A 26,351-nucleotide genomic window follows, 5' to 3' on the forward strand; every position below is an offset into this window, starting at 1 on the left:
CTTAGATGAAGGATGGAATTAGGGAGGGCGATAACTCGGTGCCTCAACATGTAAAAAGGATGGACGTATATATCATTATCAACTCAACACAATACCAATTTTTTATTAGTGTCTGGCTCTCCGTCTGTCTACACCTTGGTCATTATGGCCCACCGCCGGCCCAAGCACGCCCACCGGCTGAAGACAAAGCTCATCAAGCTGAGGGCCAGCACGGCGCACAGGAACACCACGTACGCCGTGGGCCCGACGCTCTCGACCAGCTCGCCGCTGACGGGGATGCAGACGAGTGTCGCGAGCGAGGCGACAAAGTACATGGTGCCATAATACCACCCAAACTCGTCGGCGCGGCACAGCTGGCCCACGCACGCCGGGGTCAGCGCCATCCAGCCCCCCGTGCCGAAGCCGAACAGGGCCGCGAAGGCGTACAGGGCGCCCAGCGACCGCTGGCCGAGCGGCAGCCAGAGGGCGAGCATCCAGAGCAGGGTGAAGACGGTCATGAGGAGCAGCATGTTGAAGCGGCCGGCCTTGTCGGCGAGCCAGCCGGGGCCCAGCCGGCCCAGGCAGCTGGCGCCGTTGAGGAGGGCGATGAGGTAGAAGCCCGTCGTCGCGGCGGGGTAGTCGGGGTTGACGAGGGTGGCGTAGGTGGGCAGGATGCCCAGGGCGCTGAAGAGGACGACTTCGAAGCCGAAGACGCTGGCGGTCAGGAGGCTGAAGCGGAGGTCGCCGAAGATGGCGAGGGAGATGATGGGTTGTTCTTGTTCCTTCTTCTCTTCTCCTTGACTTCGAGAGCTCCTTCGTTGACGTTGTTTGGATCTTAGCGGCGGGATCCGGGCTTTCATCAGGACGTTGCTGATGACCAGGCAGCCCGCGAAGATGAAGCCCAGGATGCGGATGGACCAGGCGTACCCGTACCGCGGCAGCGTGGCCTGCAGGATCAGGGGCAAAGTGAGCCCGCCGAACGAGGACCCGATCATGACGACGCCCTGCGCGAACCCGCGCCGGCGCTCGAACCAGTGCGCCACGACGGCGAGCGGGGTCGTCGTCAGCGCGGCCGCCGACACGCCGCCGAGGAAGCCGCAGCACAGCAAAAAGTGCCAGAACTGCGTGCACTCGGCCAGCAGGAAGATCATGGCCAGGTACCCCGCCGACCCGGCCAGGGCGATCCAGCGGGGGCCGTAGCGGTCGAAGAGGGGGCCCACCCACAGGCCGAGGGCGAGGCTCAGGTAGGTGAAGACGGACGGGATCCAGCCGACGTCGCGCGACGAGAGGTGCGAGAGCTGGTGCGTGTGCCAGTAGTCCTGCAGCGTGCCGATGGAGACCATGAAGCCGAAGGAGGCGAAGGCCATGCTGAAGGCCGAGGCGACGACGAGCCAGGCGCGGAGGCCGCCCTCAGGGAAGGCGTCGTCGGCGGCGACCGTGTAGATCTCCAAGGGTGGCGGCGGTATTGTTCCGGCTTCGAGCTCGTCGTTGCCGTTGCCGGGAGCGGCTCGTTTCGAGGCCCGCGATGCGACGTGCGACAAGCTCCGTCGCAGCTGCTCGAAGGTCTCGTCGGGCTCAGGGTGCACCCCCGGCGGCATGTTTTGGAGGTGCACTGTGGGGTTCGCCGCTGCATCCATGACAGGAGAGATCTTGCCTATGCTTCTTATCGTGGAGCTGTTGGGCTCTTCGATACTTCTCGTCACATATAGGGGAAAGAAGACGACATTGTGATGCATTTAAGCAGAACGCCATATGTATTTGATATTGAGGAGTATCAGATCATATGCCGATGTAGGCCTTCTGTGAGTAATCGGCGTCGGAGGGCCGCGCCAGGACATTCCGAATGGGCATTAGCATGAGTCAAACTAGGGATAGGGCGTCGACGGCCGGTCTAGGGGCCGAACCGGCGGGGATGGCGACCCATTGGTGGTGTGGAGAAGGACGATCCCAAAGGTTTCCCGCAAAGAATATTCTCCACCCTGCGTTATCTTTCTCCTCTTTTTAACCGTAGAGATCTGCCTGATACAGTACTGTATATGGCCGTGTGTCGGACAGGCCCCTGATTAGAGACCGGTGTCTTGTACTTGATTGTTAAGTCTAGTATGTAATTATGAATGGCCATCAAGAGGGGAGTCGCCGCTGGGGTATCCCAAAACAAAACCGAAAAGGTTACTTGAAATTTGGTGCGCCCTCGTAGAAAGTCCTTGATAGCAGTCTCACCCGGAGACTGGGAACCCTATGAAGAAGGGCTATAGCCAATCAACGTCCAGTCTTCTCGCTCTTCACGAATTGCCACTGCCCGTCGATCCAACACCACTTCAGCGAAACCTCGACATTCTGCGCCGCTTCCCGCATCGCCACCGCGTCCCCGGGCCGGTCCCTCTCGTCCACAACGTCGCGATGGAGGCCAAAGAACAGCAAGGCCAGGGGACTAGCCTTCAAGAACCCCACACCCCCCGCCGCCGTCGCCGCCCCGTCCCCGAGCCCGTGCTCCTCCCGCCAGCGCGTCCGCCTTGTCGCCGCGACGGTCAGCCCAATGAACAGGGGCACGAGTAGCAGCAGGCTGGCCGGGAGGGCGAGCCACGGCCAGTTGACCTGGACGCAGGTCCGCTCCAGCATCACCACGCCCTCGGCCCAGGCCGCAGACCCCCGGAACCCCTCGGTCCGCATCTGCTGCGTGAGGGAGGCGGCCAGGGCGCCCATGTAGCGGTTGACGGAGGCCATGTTGGCGGTGCCGGCGTTGTAGAGGTTTACGAGCCAGATGTCGCCGACGGGGGTCGGGTTCTTGCGCACGCTCGACAGGCTGTTGCCATCGAAGAGCTCCTTGAGGAGGCCGTCGGCTTGGTACAGCAGCGTTCGGGAGAACTCCCTGGGTAAGATCGCTAACGTTAGCGGGTCGTATTCCCAAGCCATATCCATTCGACGGCGTTGTATGTATCACCTACCAGTAGCAATCTTCGCTTGCCCACGTCGTGTTAACCTGGTCCTCTTTAAAGATGACCGGGATGACGTTCTCCGCGGTCCTGTTTGGGGTCGTCGAGCAGTTCCGCAGCACCCCGTTGCGAATGGTCTGTTCCGTGACCAGGATGGATAGGCTATCGGGCCGCACTTTGATATCCTCACTGGCCATCTCGCGCTCCTCCAGGGTGTTTCGCGAAATCTGAGCTCCATATGTTTTGACACATGGAAAGAGTCGGCATCGGGCGCCGAACACATGAATGCCACCCATAGGATCGTTACTCACGTCCCATGGCAGGTCGCTATTGTTGGTGTACATGGCCATTTCGACATAAAACACTTCAGAGTCTCCCGTCATCGGGGTGCTGTTGCTGCTCGTGGTGGAGAGAGGGTGGTCGTACGTCACGTTGATCCCGCTGGGGAGGGTGTAGTACTTCTCTCCGTTCCTGGGACTGTGGGTGATTTCCACCAGGTCGGTGATGTTGTCGCATTTATGGCACATCGCGATGGTCTGGTAAGCCGCCCCATCGTGATCGGGAAAGGTGCAGTTGCCGCTTGGGCATATGGGTGTGATTACCGAAGAAGCGTTCTCGGGTGGTGTTATGAGGCCTCGGTAGATGGAAACCGCCAAGGCCGGGTAGATATTCTGACGCCCCGAGTCCCAGTTCGGCATGACAGAGGTAGTCACGTTGTAGATGTTGGCGCGGGGGATGAGTGCGACCGCCGACGTATCTTCCCGTAGACAAGGTTGCGTCTGCACCACCTGCTGTGTGAACGGGTCAACCGCCATGGCGACGACGGTGAGGAAGGCGCCGAACGAGGCTACGTAGTGCGAGCGGAAATCGAGCATCAGGAGGAAAGAGCCCCACGGCCCCCGACTGGCGTCGTCAAACGTCTCCATGTCCTTCAGCGGACGCGGCTCCTTGTACCAGAGCCACTTGGCCTGCGAGATGCCGCCGGCCAGGGGCAGTACCGCCGCCGCCTTGAGGACCGACGACAGCACAGAGACCAGCGCGTTGAGCGTGATGCCGTACTTCCAGTCGGGCAGGGGCTGCCCATCGTGCTGCACCAGGATGCCGACGAGGGCCGCCAAGGCCCCAAGCGCGACCGCGCAGCTTCCGCTCTCGGTCAGCCAATACTTCTCGTTGGTTCGCTCCAACCGGCGCGTTCGAGCGCCCCCTTTGGAAGGCGTTGATGAACCTGTGGCAGTATTCTTCGGTATTGCCTCAAGGCCAGTAGTTCCGGCGCTGTCGGATTGGCTCGGGGCTGGTGAAGGTTCTGTTGCTCGTGGTTCAGTTTGCCGGCTATGGACAAACCTTCGGTTCTCGTCATCGATCGCTGCTGGTTCTCCCTGGATCTCCTCCGGTACCAGCCCACGCTCAGGGGCATATTTGTGGGGGCCTTTATTGCTGATGTGGCGCATGTTCAACATAAGTAGTTGAAAGCACACGACAGGACGAAAAACGACTTGTCAAGGTTGGCGGCGTGGTGAGGGTTAAGCCATCAACCTTCATTCCCGTCGAAGAAAAAATACCCTAAGGGCCCTCACGACAGCCAATAAATATTTGAATTAAGTGGCCGCCTGAGCGGTAACTCTGGATGCCTTAGTCTCGTAACTTGCCCAGCCGGCATCTCATGGAGGTGGCAGGGGGGCTATTGGGGGTGCCAAGCGCGGCTCAGTTAAGATTTCGCCCCCTTTCGCTGACTGCCCCACTTCAATGATTTGCTCTATTCGCCTGAATCGTGAACTGCTGGTCTGAAACTTAATGACGATCCCTATAAGGTGGTCAGCGAAAACGCTGTTCGCTGATGGACAGCCTGATCTGCTTGCATTTGCACAGCCGACTGACGTAGCTAGCACCATGGGGGCAGTCAACTTATAGAAAGCTATTGAGGTGGCATGAAGGAACTCTTGCGGAGTACATTCGGAGTAGTGACCCGGCTTTTATATGTAGTCCGTTCTCATTCGTTGACGGAAGGCCTACTGGTGACATCCCGAATTATTCGTGGTCCCGTGTTGTTATTAAAACACTAATTGCTTGTGTCGTTGCTCTATTAGCAGACACCATCGCTAATCGATTCTCGAACCAGGTGAAAGTATGATCAATTCAGCTAGATCTAAGAAGACTTTCATGATGACTGGTGCTTTCTTGTCCGTCTTGGCTTCAAGCTGATACGTGCTTCACTTCTCAACACCAAATGCACATTCCTCCCTTTGCTAAATATGCCGGCCCTCCACGGCCCGTCATTCAATGGCAATACGAACCGCCATGAAACCCTTCTTGGGGGCAGCAACGACGCAGTCATGGTCGTATTCCACATCATCAGTGGTTGTATTGACAAGCCTGGTACGGGGCAGAACCCGCACCGCCAGCTCGGTGATCATCAAATACATCTCACAGTAGGCGAGGTCCATACCGAGGCAAATTCGGCTGCCGCGGCTGAAGGACAGCAACTTCTTCTCGAGGGCGTAGTTCGGCTGCCCATTGGAAAGAAGCCAGCGCTCGGGCTTGAACGCATCCGGATCCGAGAACAGGGCGGGGTGCCGGTTCTGTATCATACTGCTCATGCCAATCGGGGTTCCTTTGGGGATTGTGTAGTGGGTACTGCCCTTGTTGTAGACCAGCTCCTCATCCGGTGCTTTCCTGGCGGATCTGTGGGCGATCCCCGGGGTGAGACGCAGGCCTTCATGGATAACAGCCCACAGGTATGGAACGCGCTCGAGGCTCGTCCACTTGGGATTAGTCAGATCTGGTTGAAAGTTAGCTATGGCTTCAGGTGACAAGAGGACAGCCCAGGTGTAAGAAACATACCGATGCCTTCGAGAGATGCCTGTAGACGCTTTAACACGATGGGCTCAGAAAGTAGATGGTAGACAATGTACGAAAGGGTGGCCGCAGTCGTCTCTGTGCCGGCTATGAGCAGAGTGAACCCTTCCCCGGCAAGTCGCCTCATGTACTTGTCTGACTCGGGAAGAATATGCGACTCCAGCAACTCTGCGAACACTCTGCCGTCATCCTTGTTGGCTATCGCTCGACTGATGTGACGTGGGATTTGTACTTCTTGCTGGTCATACACGTTACGGAGATCTTCGCCCATCAATCCCATGAAGTAAGGGGCCGCATTTGCGAGAGCACCAAACCCAGGAATGGACATGTTTATGTGTCTGATCAGGTAGCTGGTGCTCAGGAACGATCTGCCATGAAACAATTAGCCCCTAATTACCGGCTCGCGAAGTCAGTGGTTAGGTTGTGTGCATACTTGACCCAAGTTCCAAAGTTTGGCTCAAAGTCCTTTTGGTCCGTGAAGCCCATCGACTCGCCAAAGCAATATTGCGAGATGATGTCAGCAGTGAGGCAGTTGAAGACCTCTTTGACGTCAAAGTCGCCATTACCGGAACGCCGTAGCATCTTGTCAACGGTGTGCGCGACGAAATCGCGAACCTCGCCTTCCAGCTTGAGCATCTGGCCGCGGGAGAAGTAACGGGCCAGGGCACCCTTGCGGACGCGGTGGATATCGTGAGAGATGGTCGCTAAGCCAGCAAGTGAGAGTGGCCCTATCATGAAACCCGCGTAGTGCTCCCACTTATCACGGGGGCGGTTGCCTCCGGCATAAATCTCGTCCAGCATGTCTGGGTCAGCGCAGTGGAGTTCATCTGGATTGATTCTCACGATGGGACCTAGCATGTTTTTGTCAGCATCAATGCCAGTCTGCATGTCGTTTCAAATGAAGCCCACCATATTTGTCATGAATTGCTTTGATCTGTCGGGTATACATTCCATCGAGCCACAAATCGTAGTATGCCTCGTACACATAGGTCATCGAGGCGAGTCTGGGACCTGGGAACTTGTACAGAGGGTGGAACGGTGAGATGTTGTACAGAGCGATGGCCAGGCGATAGAGTACGACGACCCCAGCAAGCCGCATGATGATCAAGATGAGTGACTCCATTTTGCTGATGTGAGAGAAGACCCGGTGGATGTTGCAGTTTGTTGAAGATCGTGAACGACCTTTGCTAGAGTGATTTCCCAGCTAGATGGATGGGTTGAAGCGGTGGACTCTTGGACAACTTGTGTCAGTGAGACATTTGGTTGGGAAGGGAAGAGCTGGTAGCTATGGTTGTAGCTGTGGCGTGTCACGGTTGATCTAAATATTGCTTCTGGTCGGTCTGCTTGGGAGAGAGCGTGTTCTGACAGCCGAGCGAAGAAACAAAAAGGTTATGAGGTTGAGGCTGCTACTGCCCAGGAAAGTCGAAGTTAGCTTCGGCAATTACCACCCCTTTAAGCGGAGTTGTATGTACGGGACATGAGTGATTACTTCCAGAATGAGGCACTGACGCAACAATTATACATTGGCAACTGCACATTGTAACGGTCCTTCCTAAACTGACATGCAGTGGATGCTGGATATGCGGCACCCCGCATTCCGCCAACCAGTCGATGCAGACGGGTAAGGCAGGAGGGCCTTATCTCGATAGTCCCATTCGCCCTTGCTTCAAGCTGACATTCATTTAGATGCATGTAGGTGGTGATATATATTGACCGATTAAATTTTCATGAAACACATGACGTTTTCTCTTTTTTCTTTACCCCCTATGCCAAGTGACAATTGCCAATCGATTGGCCCACAGTATTGCTTTCTCTTGCTTCACGGATCATGAACATGAATACGAGTGATATGCACGGTTGTCACATCGTCCCGGCGCCGAGGAAGCCTTCTAGGCTTCTGACCAGTCACGCACGGTCTGGGGGTATGCGTTAGCACACACTCCATCACAGCAAGCCGCCTTACTTGCATTCAAGTTGCAAATTCAAGCGCCACACTTCGCTGATGGTAATTTGTGATAGTATTCCCTGACCATCTTCAATGATGAATTCTATAGAGTTACACAACTCAAACATGTGAATGCATATGGGTTAGGTTACCTGGCGTTTTGTTACGTCGACTTCCTGGGAGCTTGTCGTCTTCTCGTAAAACTTGTGACGGCCAACTCTTGTGTGACAAGTCGTTGTGATGCATTTCAACGCTTGGCGTTCATTGGCGTCTGCTCGTACGTTGGCCAATTGACGCTAGTAGCAGGTGGCTGCTTCCAGGGGCAAGCAACACCACCAGAGAGACCTGGTGCTGCAATGATTACAATGCATCCGGCAAATCTAGACCCGCAGAAGGTCTGATGCAAGTAAGAATGCCGTATCCAGAGGCAACTTCTCCCTTGCAAGTGAATACTTATTGGATAGGGGAACCATAGGGGTCTCAGCTCTCGAGCAGGAGGTTGTTGAGCTGATCTGGACGTTCGATGCAAAAAGGCATCTTGCAGATTGATGGAGAGGCAATGGCAGTTCTTGGCGCGGCTAATGTACTCACAAGAACATGGCGCACCTCCTGATTGGGCTGGTATATCACCAGCGTTACATTTGCTGAATGATAGCCCGCTAACAGTTGTTACTGATGCCGATGCGCCGTTTTACCAGAATACTCGAGGTGTAAGGGTATAGTTTCTATTAATATTATTATACGAGGAATTAAAGGATTTCTAATATTAAATTACGAAAATTTTACTTAAATATCGATATAAGGCGTACGAGCTTTAACGTATAAATTACCGATATAAGGCTGTAATAATTACTCGTTATTAAAAAAAATTTCGATTTTAAAAATAATAAAGTTTAAATAAAAAACCTTTAAAAAAAATAATATTTTACTTTTTTATTTATTTTTTATTATAAATATAAACGCGTTTTTATTAAATTATTAAATTAATTAATTATATTATTATTTCTTATTATTTTAATCCTTTTATTAATTATTAATATTTTAATTAAATCTTTATTTATATAAGAAATTTTTTTATTATCCTTTCTTATAACGATAAATTTATATATTTTTTTTATAATTTTATTATTTATTATTTATTACTTTTTTTAATTTTTAACTTTTTTTTTTTCGTACCGTTTAAACCTTTATAATTTTTTTATTTAAAAAAGTAACGGCGAATTCGGTATCGGCGATAATATTAATATCGAATTATTTTTTATATTTTTTTTATTTAAATATTTTTAATATATATATAATTTTAATAAATTTAAATTAATATTTATTTAAATTTTTTTTTTTTTTTTAATATATACTATATATAGTTAATATAAATAGTAAAGAATAAATAAATAATAATATAAATTAGTAATAATTTTATATTAAAATAAATAAGTATTTTAAATAATAAAATTAAAAAAAATTAAACCTTTAATAATAATAAATAATAAATATTAAACCCCCTTTCTATTATAACCCTTAATTATAACTACTTATTATTCCTTACGGTATAAAATTTAAAATAAACTTAGAGCTTATAATAATATTATATTTAACTATTAAAAAAAAAATTATTTATTCGTATTATATAAACTTAAAATTTATCGGAAATTATTCGTATCGAATAATAAAGTTTTTAAAACTAATATATATAAATACTAATTTTATATAAATTTTTAGAAAAAGCTTTTAAAAATAAATATAAATTTTCGCGATATATATTTTTTAAAACTTATAATTTATTTCTTTATCCTATTATATATATATATATATATTATTATTATTTCTTACTTTAATCTTTTATATATTATTAAATATATATATAATTATTTAAATTTTAATATTTATTTATATATATTATAACAAATATTAATATTAATAACGATACTATATTATATATACTTATAAAAAATACCTTTAATAATTTTAAGGAAACTATTTTATTAATTATATATTATAACGCTTTAAAATTAATATATTTTATTAAATTTATTAATCGATTAAAATTAATATACCTTAATATTATTAAAATTATCGATAATATAATATTTTAAGAGTTAAAATAAAAAATAGTTTTATATTTATATTCCTTTTTTATTATTTAATAAAAATAAAAATAAAAAAAGAAATTAAGAAAAACAACAATTAATTATTTTATAATTTTAATAACGAATACCGCGTTTTTATAAGGTTAAAGAAAAATTATACGGATATAAAATAAAAGGCCGCGTTAATCCTTAATTATTATTCGAAAACTCGCCGAAATAAAATAGCGAAATAAATAACGTCGAAACGTTAATAAGCGGGAAATAAAATAAAATTAATAAATAATCTTTTAATAAAAATATTATTATTAATTTATTATTAATTAATTATTATATAATTAATTAATTTATATATTTATTTAATTTATTTTATTATATAAAAAATAATAAGTTTTATATAAATTTTTTTTTAATATAAATAATAAATTAACGTCTTTTATAGGATAGTTTAAATTAATATTATAAAATTTCTTTAATTAATTTTAATATTTATATAAATTCTTAACTTTTTTTTAATCTAAGGGTTAATTTTATTATTTAAAAAAATATTAAATATTAATTTATTTTCGTTATTTAATAATATTATTAAATTTAATTTCGAAGCGATTTTTATTAATATTATTATATTAAATAATTATATTTTTTTTTAAATTCGTTATTTATTTATTTAAAAATCGAATTATTAAAAGTTTTTATTAATAATAAATTATAAAAAATTAAAAAAATATAAAATTGTATTAATAATATTAATTTATAAACGTTTTTATATATTTTTTTTATTTTAAAAAATCCCTTTTTTTTTTATTAAACTTTTTAAATAATTTAAAGGTTTTAATAAATTTAATATTTAAATAAACTTAATTATTTTTTTTAAAATTCAATTAAAATCATTTTTTATTTATTATTATAATTTAAAATTTTTATATTTCTTAAATTATTATTTATAAATAATTTAATATTAATTGAAAGCGTTTATTAAAATTATTCGTAGCGAAATAATTTTCTTTTTATTTAATTATTATTTTTAATAAAATTAAATTTTTAAATTTAATATTTATTCTTAAATAATAAAAATAATTAATATAAAACGATAGAAATTTTATCGATTTTAATACGGTGTTATTTATAATAAATTTTATTATAAATAATTAATTATATTAATCGTTTTAAAAATAATTAATATATATATATAAATATATCTTTATAAAAATATTAATATTTTTTATTTATTTATTTATTTTTAAATAATAAATTAATAAAAATAATAATATTAATTTAAACCGTTTATTTAATTATTTTTAAAATAAAGATATAAATTAATCGCTTTTATCGCTTATAATATTATTAAATAAGTTATATAATAATTAAATATATTAAAAAAAATTGTTAATAAGGTTATTAATTTTTAAAGAAATTATTAAAATATAATATTATATTTTTATTAATTTATTAATTATTATAAAAATATATTTATAAATTTAATTATTATATTTATAAAGTAAAAATTTTATAATATAATTAATAAAAATTTTAATTTATTTTTTATTTAAAATTAATAAAAGTTATAAAAAATTAAAAAGCATTTAATAAGAAAATTTTCTTTTTTAATATATATAATAATTTTATATATATTATATAATATTTTTATATATTTAAAATTAAATATATTATTATTAAATAAGGTTTAATATTTTTATTTATTTTAAATAATTTATTATATTAAAAATATAATATTAATAAAAAATTTAAAGGTTGATTATTTTATTTTATAATATAAAAAAGCGCCTTTTAAAATAAACTTTTTTTTATATTATATTATAATATATAATAAGTATTTATATTAATATTTTTTAAAAGGATTTTAATTATTATTATTTTCTTTAATTAATAATTTTTATTATATTTAATATTTTTAAAGATATTTTATAAATATTATTAATTAATTTATTTATTAATATATTAAGTTTTTTTATTAAAATTAAAAATAAAGCGTTATTATTATCGTTATTAATTATTTTAATAAATTTTATATTTTTAAAGAGTTTAATATTAAAAAATAATTATTAATATCGATAATTAATATATTTATTATTATAATTATTAAGTTTATTTTTTAAAAATTAGTTTAATACGTTTAATTAATTATAATATCGCCCCGATTTATATATAATAATAAAGTTAAAATTAATAAAAAACTTAATTTATTTTATTTATTTAATATTAAAGTATTTTATAATTATAAAATATTTTAAATTTTTATAATTTATAATAATATTAAAATTATTAAAGTTTTATAATTTCGAGCGTTATTTTTTAAAGTTTTTAATAATAATTAATAATTCTTTATTATATATTTTATAATTATATTTTTAAATTAAATATTTAAATAAAAAAAAAGCTATCGGGTATTATATATCGTTATAATTTTAAAATAAAACTCCTTTAACGATTTAATTTAAAATATCCGTTTTTATAAATATCGGTCGTAAAAAATTAAAATATTATAAAATCGAGGCTATAATAAATATTTATTTAAATTAAAAAAAAATTTATTTATATTTTATAATTTAATTTTAAAAAAATATATCTTTTATAAATTTTATAAAAGGTTTTATTATTTTAAAATATTCGATAATAAATCGTTAATAATAATTTATAAACTTTAAAAAGCGTTATAATTTTTTTATCCTTTTTTTAATATATAAATTTAAGCTTTATTAAAATAAAATAATTTAAATCTTATTTTAATTTATAAAAATATTATAATAACCGATAATAAATTTTAAATATTTTATTAACAAAATATAAAACTTATTTTTATCGATATCGATTTAAAATCTTATCGTTTATAATTAATAAACGATTTTATTAATATATTTATAATATTTTTTTAATATATTAAAAAAAAAAAAATATTATTTAAATATATAAAGTAATACTTATTTAAAATATTATAAAATAAGGAATTAATATAATTTTAAAAATAAAAAGATATATTATAAAATTTAAATAAAGTTATAAATTATTTAAATAATTTATATTTTATAATAAATACCGTTTTTTATTTTTTATTTTTAATAATTTAAGTTTAATTAAAAATTATAATAATATCGAATTTAAAGAATGATTTTATTTTATTTATTTATATTAAAATATTATAAATTAATAATAAAGGGAATTAATTTTTAATTATAATTATATTTAATTTTTAATAATTATAATATATTTAAATACCTTTTTTTAATTTTTAAATAATTAATAATAACGCCGTCGTTAATAATATTAATCGTTAAATAAAACTTTTATTTAATTAATTATTAAATTATTCTTTAATAATTTTAAATTTATTAATATTAAAAGGCCGCGATTTTAAATATAATAACGTCGTTTCTTTTTTTAAATAAATTTTTATATCCGTTAAATAGTACAATAATAAGTTATTCGCGGGTTATTTTAAAAAAGCGTCGATAAATTAATAATATTAAATTAAGATCTTTTTTTTAATTAATCCTTAATTAAAAAATTTTTTCGTTATTTTTTTATAAACTTTTTAATATTATTTTATATAATTTTAATTATTATTTTTAATTTAAACGTTTCGTTTAAAAGGTTTAAAAAATTAAAAAATTAAACCTTCGTTTTTTTTATTAATAAAAAATTATTATATTAATTATATTTAATAATGTAATTTAAAAAGAATCTTTAATTAATTTTATATTAATTTTAATTTTTATCGTTATTTTAATTAAGGTTATCGTTTTTATTATTATATTATAATATAATATTATTTTTAAATTTTATTTATAAAATAAAAAAATTAAATAAATATAATAATTTATAATTATTATTAATAAATTTTATTATTATTTAATAATTAAAAATTTAAATTTATAAAGGCTATAAATATATTTATATAATTTTTCGATTTTAATTATTTTTAAACTTTCGCGATATTTATTATTTTAATAAAATTTAATATCTTATTTTTTATTTAATAAAATTTAAAATTATAAAAGTATAATTTAAAATAAATTTAATTATTAAAAATAATTATATTTTTAATTTAATTAATTATAAAATTATAAAACTTAAATTAAAAAAATTTTAATATAATATCGATATTAAATTATAGAATTAAAAAATAAAAAGATTTTTAATATAAATTTAATTAAAATTAAATTTTAATATAAAAAATAACGTATCCCGCTTTATTTAAAAAATTATTAATTATTAATAATTTTTTAAATTATTTAAAAATTTATAATAATAAATTATTTTTATATATAAAAAAAGTATTTAAAAAAATAAAATCGAAATAATTTAAATCGATTATAATATTAATTATATAATATAAATAATTATTTATAAATAAATTTAATAATTATAAATATTTTAAATTTACGGTTATTAATATAAAATATTTAAAATTTTTATTAATAAAATACTTTTTTTTTATTTTTTTTTATATAATTTTATAAAAAAATTAATTATTTTTTAAAACTTTAATAATCCGTTTATATTATTAATAATAATTTAATTATTATTATTAAAATTAAAATTAATTAAATTAAAATATTTAATATTAAATAAATTAATTTATTTAATATTAATCGTTATTTTAATTAAAGAAAGAATTTTAAATTTAAAAAATATTTAAGAAATTGGAATTTATTAGGTTTAAATATTTAATTATTAAATTAATTTAATAAATTCCTTTATTTAAAAAAAAACTATTAAAATTATTGTTATAATTATATTTATTTTAAAAATTAAATTAATTATTATTATAATAATTTTAATTTTAATAATTTTATTATTAATTTAAAATTTAATAAAAATAATTACTTTAAATATTATTATAAAAACCGTTATAATTATTATTTTAATTATATTTACTTTAATTTTTAAATATCGAAATTTATCTTTAAATATTTCAATTATTATTATTAAATTAAAAATAATTATATTAATTATAATTTTAATTATTATAATTAAAATAAAAACGATTTTTATATTAATAATAATATTAAAATTAATTTAATTTAAACTATTTAACTTTATAAATAATAATATTAATTTTATTAATATCTATTAAATTATTATTATTAATTTATTAATTAATTAATTCTTTTAAATTTCTTTAAATAATTATATTTATATAGCAAAAATTATTATTTAATTTCTTATATAATATAATTTATTTATTAAAATTATTATTTATTAATAAATTAGAATTAATAATAATAATTTTTTATAAATTATTATTAATTTTAATTATAAATTAAACTATTTTTATATAATTATTATAATTTAATTTTAAATAATATTTAATAAAAAATTTAAAAAATTTAAATTAAATTAATTTATTTATTTAAAGCTTTTAAAAATTAACTTCGATATTTTTCTAAATATTAACGATATTATAAATTATAATTATATTTTTTAATAATTTTAATAATAATTAATATTATTATTTTTTAAATGGGATTTTATTTTTAATTATTTTAACGATTGAATTTATTAAAATAAAAACGTTTCTTTTAAATTTAAAAATAATATATTTAAATTAAACTTTTTTTTATTAAAATAATACTTTTTTTAATTTAATTTATAATTAAAACTTTATTATTAAGTTTTAAAATTTTTACGCTTCACGGCCTTATTATTTTTATTATTAAAAATATTAAAATTTATAATAATAAAAAAAAATTTAAAATTACTTTTAATTATTTTATAATAAATGTCGATAAATCTTTTTTAAAATTTATTATATTTATATCGAAATTAAATTAATTTATTTTATATTTCTTTAAAATAAATATTATTATTAACTTTAAATTAAATATCGATTTTAAAATTTATTTTTAATTAAAATATAAAAGTTTTTATAAATATTTTCCGTTAAATAATATTTATTTTATTTTTTTAAAGGTTATATAAAATTTAAAAAAAATCGAGATTTTCTTAAATTTTTTAACGTATACGGTTCGTAAAATAATACGAATTAAAAACGATTTTAAAATCGAGGGTACTATCGAATTAATTTATTATATTAACGGGTTTATTTTATAATATTTAAATTATTTAAAAATTAAAGTTATTTTATAATTAAATAAAATTAAAAAAACGATCGCTTTATAATTAAAAATATCGCGAAAACTTAAATTAATTTCTTAATTATTTTATAAATTTTATTTTATAACGATATATAATATAATATTAATTATTAATTCTCTTTTTAATAATAATACGACGTTAAAAAATTAATATATTTATTATAAACAGCTTCGCGTTATTAAAATATAAAAAATTTAAAGCTTTATATTATTTTATAAATAAAATAATTTTATATTATTAATAATAATTATTATATATTTAAAAAAAAAAAAAAGAGTTTTATATTAAAAAAATTATTAATAATACGTTAAATCGAAATAAATAAAACGTATATTATTTAAAAAAAATATAATAAATTATAAAAATATAATTTTTATTAATATTATTATATAAAAAATTAAAAAATCTCTAATACCGAATTACGGAAATTTTACCTAAATACCGATATAGGGCGTACGGGCCTCAGCGCACAGACCACCGGTATAGGGCCGTAATACGAGGCGCCCCCACATTCTCGGGCCCAGCCCAATCCTTCCCCCGCACTTCAGGCCGGGTTGAACTCACTTTGTCTTTTACAGCGACGATGCTGACTCCTCTGTCCGAACAAAAAAGCAGACACAGTAAAAACTACCAGGCGATTGAGAACCCCCAAAAATGTGGGAGAAAGAAATGGAAATATCGTACGACGCGAGCAGGATTTGAACCTGCGCTCCCGAAGGAAATAGATACCTAGAACCAGACTTATGGACTCAATTCTAGTCTATCGCATTAGACCACTCTGCCATCGCGCCCCTTGAGTTGTACTGAAGACTCAGCCAATTGATAAAGGAATCATGGCGTATGAATGACTATATCGAATGAAGCAAGAGGCGTTCACGAAAACATAACAAACTTTTGATATCTGCGAAGTGCTGATAGCTTCCCGTGCAATTAGAACGTCGAAGTATTTTGAAAACTTGGGCTGTGCGCAACGCTTTTTCAACTACACCTGGCCTGGTCTAGGGCGTACACTTGCTCCAGTCTCAAGTCTACAGATCAAGTAGCAAATGCAATGCGAAATAAACCGGCTTCTCGTGATCCATCTGCTGTCTCTACCTACCTCTCTACCTACCTATTACCGTCGCTAATGTTGCCGTGATCTGCACAGGATTTTTCACGGCTTTTCGATGGGGTTGCGGGCAGAGGAGCATCCTCCGACGGTCTAGGCTAAGATAGGCTAGCCATTTTTGACCCAGCCGAGTGTCAAAACTGCCAGGGCCCAAAAGGGGGATGCGCACAATGTCTGGGTCCAATTGATGACCCTGGATGTACTGACTCGGCCGGCGATATCAAAGGGTTCTGCTCCGGAGTGCCGAAAGGGTCTGTACCTATCTACTCGTCCTCCATCGCAAAAGCAATAGTCATACGCTCTTGTGTAGAGGCCGCGTTCACATTTGCTCGGAACCTACCTTTTCAATGTCAGTCTGGTTCGACCCGCGCCAGCTATCCTCCGACGTCAACGAGGTTCTGCAGACTGATGTAGCGTCCGACATACACATGTAATCCCGCGTAAAAAAGAAAGCGCCGCTATTGTACCTCCCGGATTTAGAGCCCTTTAAGGATGGATGCACACTTTTGGATGGGCATAACGTTTCCTCGCGGCACCAACAGGATGGATGCGTGCCTAGCTGTCACTCTCTTCATTGTCCAGGGTATCCAGGTTGCATGACAACGTCGACAGGTGCAGTGTTCTTGGCGGCCGGCCATTTCGGGTCGTTCAAGGTCCCTGTGCCTGGGATAGGCATGTTCCAGTTTGGGAAAAGATCCGCACTGCCCCCACTCTTCGGCCACCCCCACTAGACTACAGGCTCTACCCCTATTAATAGATATAGTGTTTAGTGTATATATTAATAATAATATATATTTTTTAATTACTTAACTCTTTTTTAATAACTATAATATATAAATAGATAATAGATATACTTTTTTAGAATATTTATTTATAAAGGTTTAAAATAAAGGTTATAAGATTTTTATAAAAGTCGATTTTTAATATAAAATCTAATCTTTTAAAATAAATAAAAACCCTTAATTTAAAGTTTTATTAACTTTTTATTTTAATATTATTAAAAATAATATTAATATTATTATTATAATAATTAAATTTATAATAAATTAAAAAAAGGAATTATAAAAATAATATTTTAATTAATTTTTTAACCTTTATAAAATATATATATTATTTAAATAAAATTAAAATTTAATATTATTTTAAAATAATTATAAATTTCTCGATTTATTAATTTTAAAAATAATTATTTTAATTAATTAAAAAATAATATATTAAGTTTTAATTATATATATTTTTTATAAATTAATTATTTTTATTTAAAAAATTATTTTATTAATAATAATTAATAATAAAATATTATATAATTTTAATTTTATAAAATTTAATATTTTATTAAATTATTAAAATTTAATATTAATTAAAAAATATAAAGGATAATAAATTATTATATTTTATATTTATTTAAATTTCTTTTTAATATATATTATATATAATTAATATAAATAATAAAGAATAAATAAATAATAATATAAATTAATAATAATTCCGTATTAAAATAAATAGGTATTTTAAATAATAAAATTAAAAAAATTAAACCTTTAATAATAATAAATAATAAATATTAAACCCTCTTTTTATTATAATTTTTAATTATAATTATTTATTATTTTTTATAATATAAAATTTAAAATAAACTTAAAGTTTATAATAATATTATATTTAATTATTAAAAAAGGAATTATTATATTTATTTATATTATATAAATTTAAAATTTATTAAAAATCATTTATATCGAATAATAAAATTTTTAAAATTAATATATATAAATATCGATTTTATATAAATTTGTAAAAAAAGAAATTTAAAAATAAATATAAATTTTCGCGATATATATTCTTTAAAATTTATAATTTATCTCTTTTTTTTTTATATATATATATATATATATTATTATTTTTTATTTTAATCTTTTTTATATTATTATATATTTATAATATTATTTATATTTTAATATTTATTTATATATATTATAATAATTATTAATAATAATAATAATATTATATTATATATATTTATAAAAAATACCTTTAATAATTTTAATAAAATCGATATTATTATATTAATAATTAAACTTTAATTTTTTAAAAAACTCTATTTTTATAATTATTATATTACCTTTAATAAATTCGATTTTAAAATATTTAAAACCGTATTTAATAATATATTTCTTAAATTATTATAATATATAATTTTTTATATATATAACCTATATATTATATATAAAATATATAATAATAAAAATTATTATTAAAATTATTAAATAATAAAAAATATATTTATATATATATAAAATAGAAATAAAGTTTTAAAAATTATAAAATTTAATAAATTTAATAAAAATTAATATAATAAAATCACGGATTAATTTAATTAGTTAAAAAGAAAGGGTTATTTATTTATATATAATTATTATTTAATTTATATAATATTAATTATAATTTATTTTTATATTAAAATAATTATAAAATATATAATATATTTCGTTTTATTTTTTTTTAAAAATTAAAATTATAAATAAAAAAATTTATTATATAATTAATAAAAATATTTAAAAATAAAGCGTAATATTATTTTTATATAAAATTAATTTATTAATATTAAATAATAAATATTTAAACTTTATTTATAAAAATATTATATAAAAAGTTAAAATATTTTTATTTTTTTTAATATTTTTTAATAAAATTTTAAAAAAAAAAATTCGTTTATCGCTTTATTATATATTAATCCTTTTAAAAAAATATTATAAATAAAATTATATAAAAAAGTTAAATTTTAAAATAAATAATTTATAATATATTTTAAATTAAATACGAAATAAATTAAAACGTTTTAAATAATTTATATATTAAAAATATTTAAATTCGTTTTTAAAATAAATTATAAACTATTTATTTATTATTTTATATAATTAATTATTTTATATTTTATTTTAAAGTTCGATAATATTTATTTTAATAAATTTTAAATTACTTTTTATTATAATTTTAAAGTTAAATATAAAGTATATTAAAAAAAAAGTTATTATATTTAAAATTAATTATAAAAATTATTAAAAAAAGATCGTTATTATATAAAACTTTTTTTATTTTTTTTTAAAAAATTTTTTATAATATTTATAAATTAATTATAAAAATTTCTAAATAAAATATAAATATCGTTATTATTAAAATATAATAAATACGTTTTTATTATTATATAATTTATTTTTTTAAAATATTATATAAAATATATTTTAAAATTATTAAAAAATTATTTCTTTAATTTTTTTTTTAATTTTAAAAATAATATATTTATATAAATATTATATAAAATATATATTATATATATTTTTTTTTATTTTAAAAGATTTAAAAAAAAAATTCGGGTTAAAAATTTTATTTTAAAAAATAATATTAATATATTTTTAATAAATTCTTTTTTTAATTTTTATATTTTATATAATATTTTTATATATAATATAATTATTATTTAAATTTAAATTAATAATAAAAATTTTATTTATAAAAATTATAATAAATATAATATTATTAAATTTATTCGTATAATAATAATTTAAAATATAAAATAATATATAATATAATTAATTTTTTCTATAATTTAAAACTTTTTTTTTTTTTTTATAATTTAAAAAAAAAGTTCGAAATTATATAATAAAATCCGTTATATATTTTTTTAAAATCTTATTTTATAAAATTTTTTAAAATTATTTAATATAATTATTAAAAGTTTTATTAATATATCGTTTTATTATTTTTATTAATTTATAATTATTTTATATAATTATTAATTAATATTAAATAAATTATAATATAATTATATTAATAAATTAAAGTTTAATATAATATATTTATAATATATATTTTATTTATTATAATATAATTTATTAAATTTTTTATAAAAAAGATTTAATAATTTATACGTTTTATATACGTAATACCTTTATTACTAATCCTAATAGCCTTTAAACTGGTGATATTAATATTCTCGGAAGCTGTATTGAGCCAAACGACGATAATGGGCAGCCCAATACGAAAAAGCAATATGTATGGGGCATCGTTATCTGCAGGGCTCCTGAAATCGGTCCATTGTCGTATGTCCGGGTCGGTGTTTTCTATTCGGACCCTACAGAAAGCGGAGGGTTGAAGCTATTCGAGAAGTGTCCACAGGGTGAATTCTTGCTGAAGTAATAGAGATGGCCATCAATGTATAGACAGAGCAGTTGGCGCATATTCAAGAATGCGGTCACTTAATTGTTCCACGATTCTCCATCGCACTGTCTTGCCCCCTTTTGATAGTGCCGTTACGTCTTAGGTATAGGTATATTGGCGCCTATTCCTGCCAAGTACGCCTTGCGAGTCAGATGATGCCCATACCTGGGCGGCGAGGGGCCTTGAGTAAATTAAGACGTGGAAAGGAGGAGAAGCTGCCGATAAGGGTGTGACTGAAGACGGCTAGCAAATCTCGGCTTAGATCATTGGAGAGAGATCCTCTGTCAGGTCAGCTCAATTGGAAAGCCGCGAAAATCCATTGCGTGCAAATTACAACAACACCTGGTAAGGCAATATAAAAATAGTCAAGTATTATATGCGACGAAGCCTTCTCGTAAGATGCGTCCCCTCTTTGTCATTATGCTCCGCTGACCAATGTTTCGGCAATTTCAATTGAATTTCTGCGGTTTTCATTTGAGCTGGTAGAGTTTCGATCGTCTTGTGTATAGCCTCACAGCCCTTCCCCATAATCCATAACCTCCTTGCTGCACTTAACATCCGGAAATGCTTATAACCAAATTACATATGCTGACCGCATGCTCTATATCAATCATCTATCGCACTCGCGATATGTAGCGTTCGACACGAACGAGGGAGCCTCCGACCCCGAAGACTGGTATTGATCATCGTCGACAATACCCAAGATTTGGCGCACTCGGGTGGTGAGATTGCCAGGTGGTACACGGGCTTCGTCGTAGACTGCCCCTGCGTTCCGGAGAATTTCCACGACACCGGGGAGCGGATCCCGAACTGATAACGCGGCCTGCAACGGTGTGCCTAGCCTGCTGCTGTAAGCATTTACGTTCGCCCCTCGATCAATCAAAAACCGTGTCATGGGCACGCCGGCGGTTCCCCATATCACCGCTTTGTGTAACACATTAATCCCGTCGCTATCGCACCCATTGATATCAGCACCGAATGACAACAACAACTCGGCCATGGCTATGTCTCCTTGTTCGATGGCAGCAAGTAACGGCGTCCCGAAAGTACCGCCCCCGAGATTGACATTAGCGCCGGCTTCGAGTAAGATTCTGCAAACTTCATTGTGGCTTTGAGATGCAGCGCTCTGTAGAGCCGTTCCATATCGACCCCCAATGGCGTTTGGGTTCGCATCGTGCTCCAGCAGGAGTCTGACTAATGGTTCACAACCAGTCATAGCAGCGGCCTGCAGAGGGGATCCAAAATAGCCACCCTGGATATTTGGGTTGGCACCTCCTTTGCCAAGCAGAATTCTCACAATATTCATGCCATCCATTCCCTTTACCGCCGCCGCCACCAATGCACTGGCGAATTCACCGACGGCAAGGTTAGCATCCGCTCCCTCAGCCAGTAAAAGCTCGCAGATGTGTTCGTGGCCAGTTTTGATGGCTATGTCCAGTGCGGTACTACCAATACTGTCCCGGGCATTGGGGTCGAGTTCTCCTCTTATCAGCCACGCTCTTAGGGCATCGTGAATACCTAAGGTGATGCAGTGCACCCAGCAGCTTTGCCAATATCCCGAGTCGCTACTCATCGAATGAGTGTATTTGGCAGGGAGATAGATCGGACGCTTACCAAGTTCGGTTGCTGGCAGAGTACTGGCTTGCTTGCCGGCGACAGAAATTTTAGTGTATACAGAGGGAGATGAGAATAGAGAGTTCGCAGTGTCGACGTATTCCAGCAACGAGGCGTCGGTGGTGCAAAGCAAGTTGTTAGCCCATGATCGATATGAGGAGCTGCTGTCATGAGGATGGCCTAAAAACACGAGTAGGGTTTCCAGTGTCTCTGGGGAACATCTTCCTTTGAAGTAGGCGCATTGTCTGTCCCAGTGGCGCATTCTATTGTTCCATATCGGCGGGGCACCTGAGTCTCCATCCAAGTTATGGGTACAATAACGGATGTAGGTACGTAAGATTAGATTGTTGGCTGTCTCCGGACGCCAATGATGCTCTTCGAAGTACTCCCTGACCGACAAGTGCACAAACCTGCAGGTTTTCTTGGTGCCAAAAGACTCTGTGACCACCTCAATGAGGTTCTTGCAGGTTGTCACGATGAATTCGATGTCGAACTGAACTTTGGAGGAGAAAGGAGCGTCGAACTGTTGACTGACGGCGATTTCCAGCTCCTCCGGTGCCAGTTCGTCCCACGAGCAAATCAGCCACTGAAACGCCCTGTCGACAATATGTCGCTTTCGTTTGTCAATGCTATTGTATATCTGGGCATACGTCGCCGCCAGACCTTCTGGCAGGGTGTTGAGGTAGTCGACAATAAGTGCCTCAGAATTCAATCTAAGTAAGTCGTTGATGTGCAAGGCGGCCCATTGAAACCTTGATGAAGGGCAAGTAAGTGCGAGCAAGCGATGGAGTAGCCGACTTTGAATAGATGAAACCACTTACATCCCATTACTTTTTCTCGAAAAGACCTCTTGAATCATGTCCTTGGTTTGGCGTGACATCTTTTCTCTGCACCACTTTGTTTCCTCGATCTTCGTTTTTACGTAAGTATCGATGTCTCCTTGATTATGAGACGCACGGATACTTAGGTTTTCTCCGCCCCCGTACTGCTCTTTGATGTCCCCATCATCGCGACTGGCAATAAACACCTTCACCAGCCGACGGCTCTTCCCGAAAGTGTAATCGATTGTTTCAATCAGTATGTAGCGGGTTCTCTCGTCGCACTCGTCCAGCCCATCGATTATGAAAGTACTTTGAGCATATATGCTTGTGAGCTCTGTCAGTAGATCACGACATTCATCCAGAGTAAACTGATCGGATGCGAATTCATGGGCTTTTTTGTCCAAGTACTTTACTCTTGTGCACGGCATGATTTGACTGCCAACTCTGGAGCATGTAAGTTGACGGACTAGGCTCCGAAGTACTGAGAGGGGTTCACGTCTGTCCTCTCGTCCTCGATCACAGAAGAAGTAGGCCACACTCTCATGTATCGAGGCAGTGGTCAGCATGTCTTCGGCAACTTTGGAGGTCAGCCTGGTTTTTCCCGCGCCGGCTACCATTTGACGTTAGTGTAAGGTCCTAGATTCGCAATGGCGAGACATACGTATTCCGTGTAGCCACAGGATTGATGACGAACTCATTCCTCTCCACTGAGAATATTTAGGATGAGATATCAGCCAGTTGCAAGTACCGGTAAGCCGGGTAGCACTGATATTCTCCAAGTCTGACTGAAATGGAATCTCTGAAATCCACCTCAGCATGATGTACCGGTCGTCATCAGTGATCGAGGCCCAGATAGAGGCAACTGTGTCATCGAGTCGAGAGAAACGCTCATCCAGTAGGTCCAGTAGCTGATGATGAGCAGTTTCGAACGACTTGTGTGCCTCCCTGTTTGCCTCTCGATGACAGTTCTGAGCCGCGACTTCAACCTCACTTTCTAATCTCGTTAGCTCGGATAGCCTTGAAGTGAATCTGTTGGGCATAGCGACGCTGTGTACTGCATCCTTCAAGTTTTGTGTTTTCGTGATCTGGACAGATGCTACAGACAGGAACGAAAGCACGCATTTGAAGATCTCGACGATGGAGTGCCTCAAAGCGGTCGAGGACTCGCGGCCTTGAGAGCTTGCATCAAGATAAAGATTCTCGTAGATTCGACACCGCAAGCACATCTTCATCGCTCTCTCAAGCCCCAGGAGTATTTCTGCAGATTGCTGGCTCATGATAGTAGCAGCCTAGAGGTTATCCCACGCTGTCAGCCATACCATATCCTGGTCCCCTTTATCAGCCATATTCAAAGACTCACCTGTAAGATGAAGCGGAAAGCGGCCCAGGGTAGTGCTGCATGGACTGGATCAAAGCTCACAGCAATGTCGCCTACTTCTCTGAACCGTACGAGCCAGGTTCTGAATTTGTCTGTGACATCGCTTAGGACCCATACCCTAGGTCCAAGCTGCACTTTCCACGATCTGGCATCGGCATCTTCCTTCCTTCTCTGGGACTCAAGCACCAGATTTGCAAGGACGTCCTCGCCGGTATTGAAAGCAGATGGTGCCCCGAGATCAAAAACATCCTTTAGCCTTTGACTATCGTCTCGATCTTGCCGCGTGCCTTTGGAAAGGCTCTCGAAGGCTAGTGTCCAGAGCTTCACATAGCTGTCTGTTGGCGTCGCCTGGGGTTGAGGAACTGCCGGTGAAGCCACACGTGCCGGAATTATCGCATTTGTTGTGCCTCTTTTGGCGCCGCTTCTGCGCCACAAGCAAAACCAGGGCATCGCGTTATAGTTCTGTTTGGAACTGCTTGCAAGAGAGGTGTCTTCTATGATGCGGTCTGTGTTCTTTCTTTCTGCTGCATTTGAGCTGCGTACCTGATTGTTTAGAAGGCGGGGTCGCTGCACTGAATAGCCGGAAGAAGCTGACGGTAATTTATGGTGTGTTGATTATGCGGCTGAGCTATGGATGCACGGCAGATTCTGTCACCTGACAGGCAGCTGCACTGGGTTGTGGCTAGGCAAGATGTGGTGAGCATTCGCCCAGATGTCAGGACTAACTTGGAGGCCGCGAACACAACACTGTGCAATAGGGATTCCACCAGCGGTATCAATTGTGCAAGCATACCCATCGGAAAGCCACTGCCGACGAAGAGTGACCAAATGAGTGCAAGCCCTTCTTCTATTCTGTTGTTGCTATAAAAAGTAGTAAGTTGGCAAAGACCTGGTCCGTATGAGTAGGTAATCACGCAATTAACTCTTTAAATGCCCTATCAAACATGTTCAACGGCACTAAATAAGGTATGGCAACCAGGCATCCTCAAGTGAACATGTATAAAACGTAGATCACTGCCCTGATCCACCAGTCTTCCGCACGTTATAACATACTGCTTTCGCAATTCTACACTGACAGGATCCTGTGTCTAAAGACGAAATTATAAGGAGCTATCATCTCAGTGTGTCAGACAGCTCGTCTGCACTGATCCCACCATCGCATTATTCTAGAAGGCTAATGGATTCCCGATTCATGGCTCCGGAAAACGAGGATGGTTCCTTAGTGATGGTACCGTAAATAAGGAAACGGCAGGCGTAAACGATGAGTTTGAAGTTAGGCAAACCAGGTGTGGGTTTCTTTTCAC

The 26,351-nt window shown here is 34.0% G+C and overlaps 4 protein-coding genes across 4 annotated transcripts; all 4 read right to left on the reverse strand.

Moving 5' to 3' along the window:
* Nucleotides 1–128: 128 nt before the first annotated feature.
* Nucleotides 129–1,616, reverse strand: PG985_010271 (uncharacterized protein; the record flags this gene model as incomplete). The annotated part of the gene is made up of 1 exon (XM_066830039.1): nucleotides 129–1,616. The coding sequence occupies one exon, from the start codon at nucleotides 1,614–1,616 to the stop codon at nucleotides 129–131; it is 1,488 nt and encodes a 495-aa protein (XP_066682429.1).
* Nucleotides 1,617–2,238: 622 nt separating this feature from the next.
* PG985_010272 (uncharacterized protein) lies at nucleotides 2,239–4,360 on the reverse strand (the record flags this gene model as incomplete). The annotated part of the gene is made up of 2 exons (XM_066830040.1): nucleotides 2,239–2,848; nucleotides 2,925–4,360. 2 exons carry the CDS (start codon nucleotides 4,358–4,360, stop codon nucleotides 2,239–2,241), a joined length of 2,046 nt encoding a protein of 681 aa, XP_066682430.1.
* Nucleotides 4,361–5,182: 822 nt separating this feature from the next.
* On the reverse strand, nucleotides 5,183–6,888 carry PG985_010273 (benzoate 4-monooxygenase cytochrome P450; the record flags this gene model as incomplete). The annotated part of the gene is made up of 4 exons (XM_066830041.1): nucleotides 5,183–5,688; nucleotides 5,751–6,133; nucleotides 6,199–6,616; nucleotides 6,675–6,888. 4 exons carry the CDS (start codon nucleotides 6,886–6,888, stop codon nucleotides 5,183–5,185), a joined length of 1,521 nt encoding a protein of 506 aa, XP_066682431.1.
* A 14,956-nt stretch (nucleotides 6,889–21,844) lies between these two features.
* Nucleotides 21,845–25,497, reverse strand: PG985_010274 (uncharacterized protein; the record flags this gene model as incomplete). Its single annotated transcript, XM_066830042.1, has 6 exons — nucleotides 21,845–22,752; nucleotides 22,849–23,028; nucleotides 23,182–23,600; nucleotides 23,670–24,113; nucleotides 24,495–24,937; nucleotides 25,030–25,497. The coding sequence occupies 6 exons, from the start codon at nucleotides 25,495–25,497 to the stop codon at nucleotides 21,845–21,847; spliced, it is 2,862 nt and encodes a 953-aa protein (XP_066682432.1).
* Nucleotides 25,498–26,351: the final 854 nt, after the last annotated feature.

The sequence above is a fragment of the Apiospora marii genome (assembly GCF_038362585.1).
Source record: "Apiospora marii strain CBS 49790 chromosome Unknown utg000006l_segment0_segment0, whole genome shotgun sequence".
NCBI classification, from domain to species: domain Eukaryota; kingdom Fungi; phylum Ascomycota; class Sordariomycetes; order Amphisphaeriales; family Apiosporaceae; genus Apiospora; species Apiospora marii.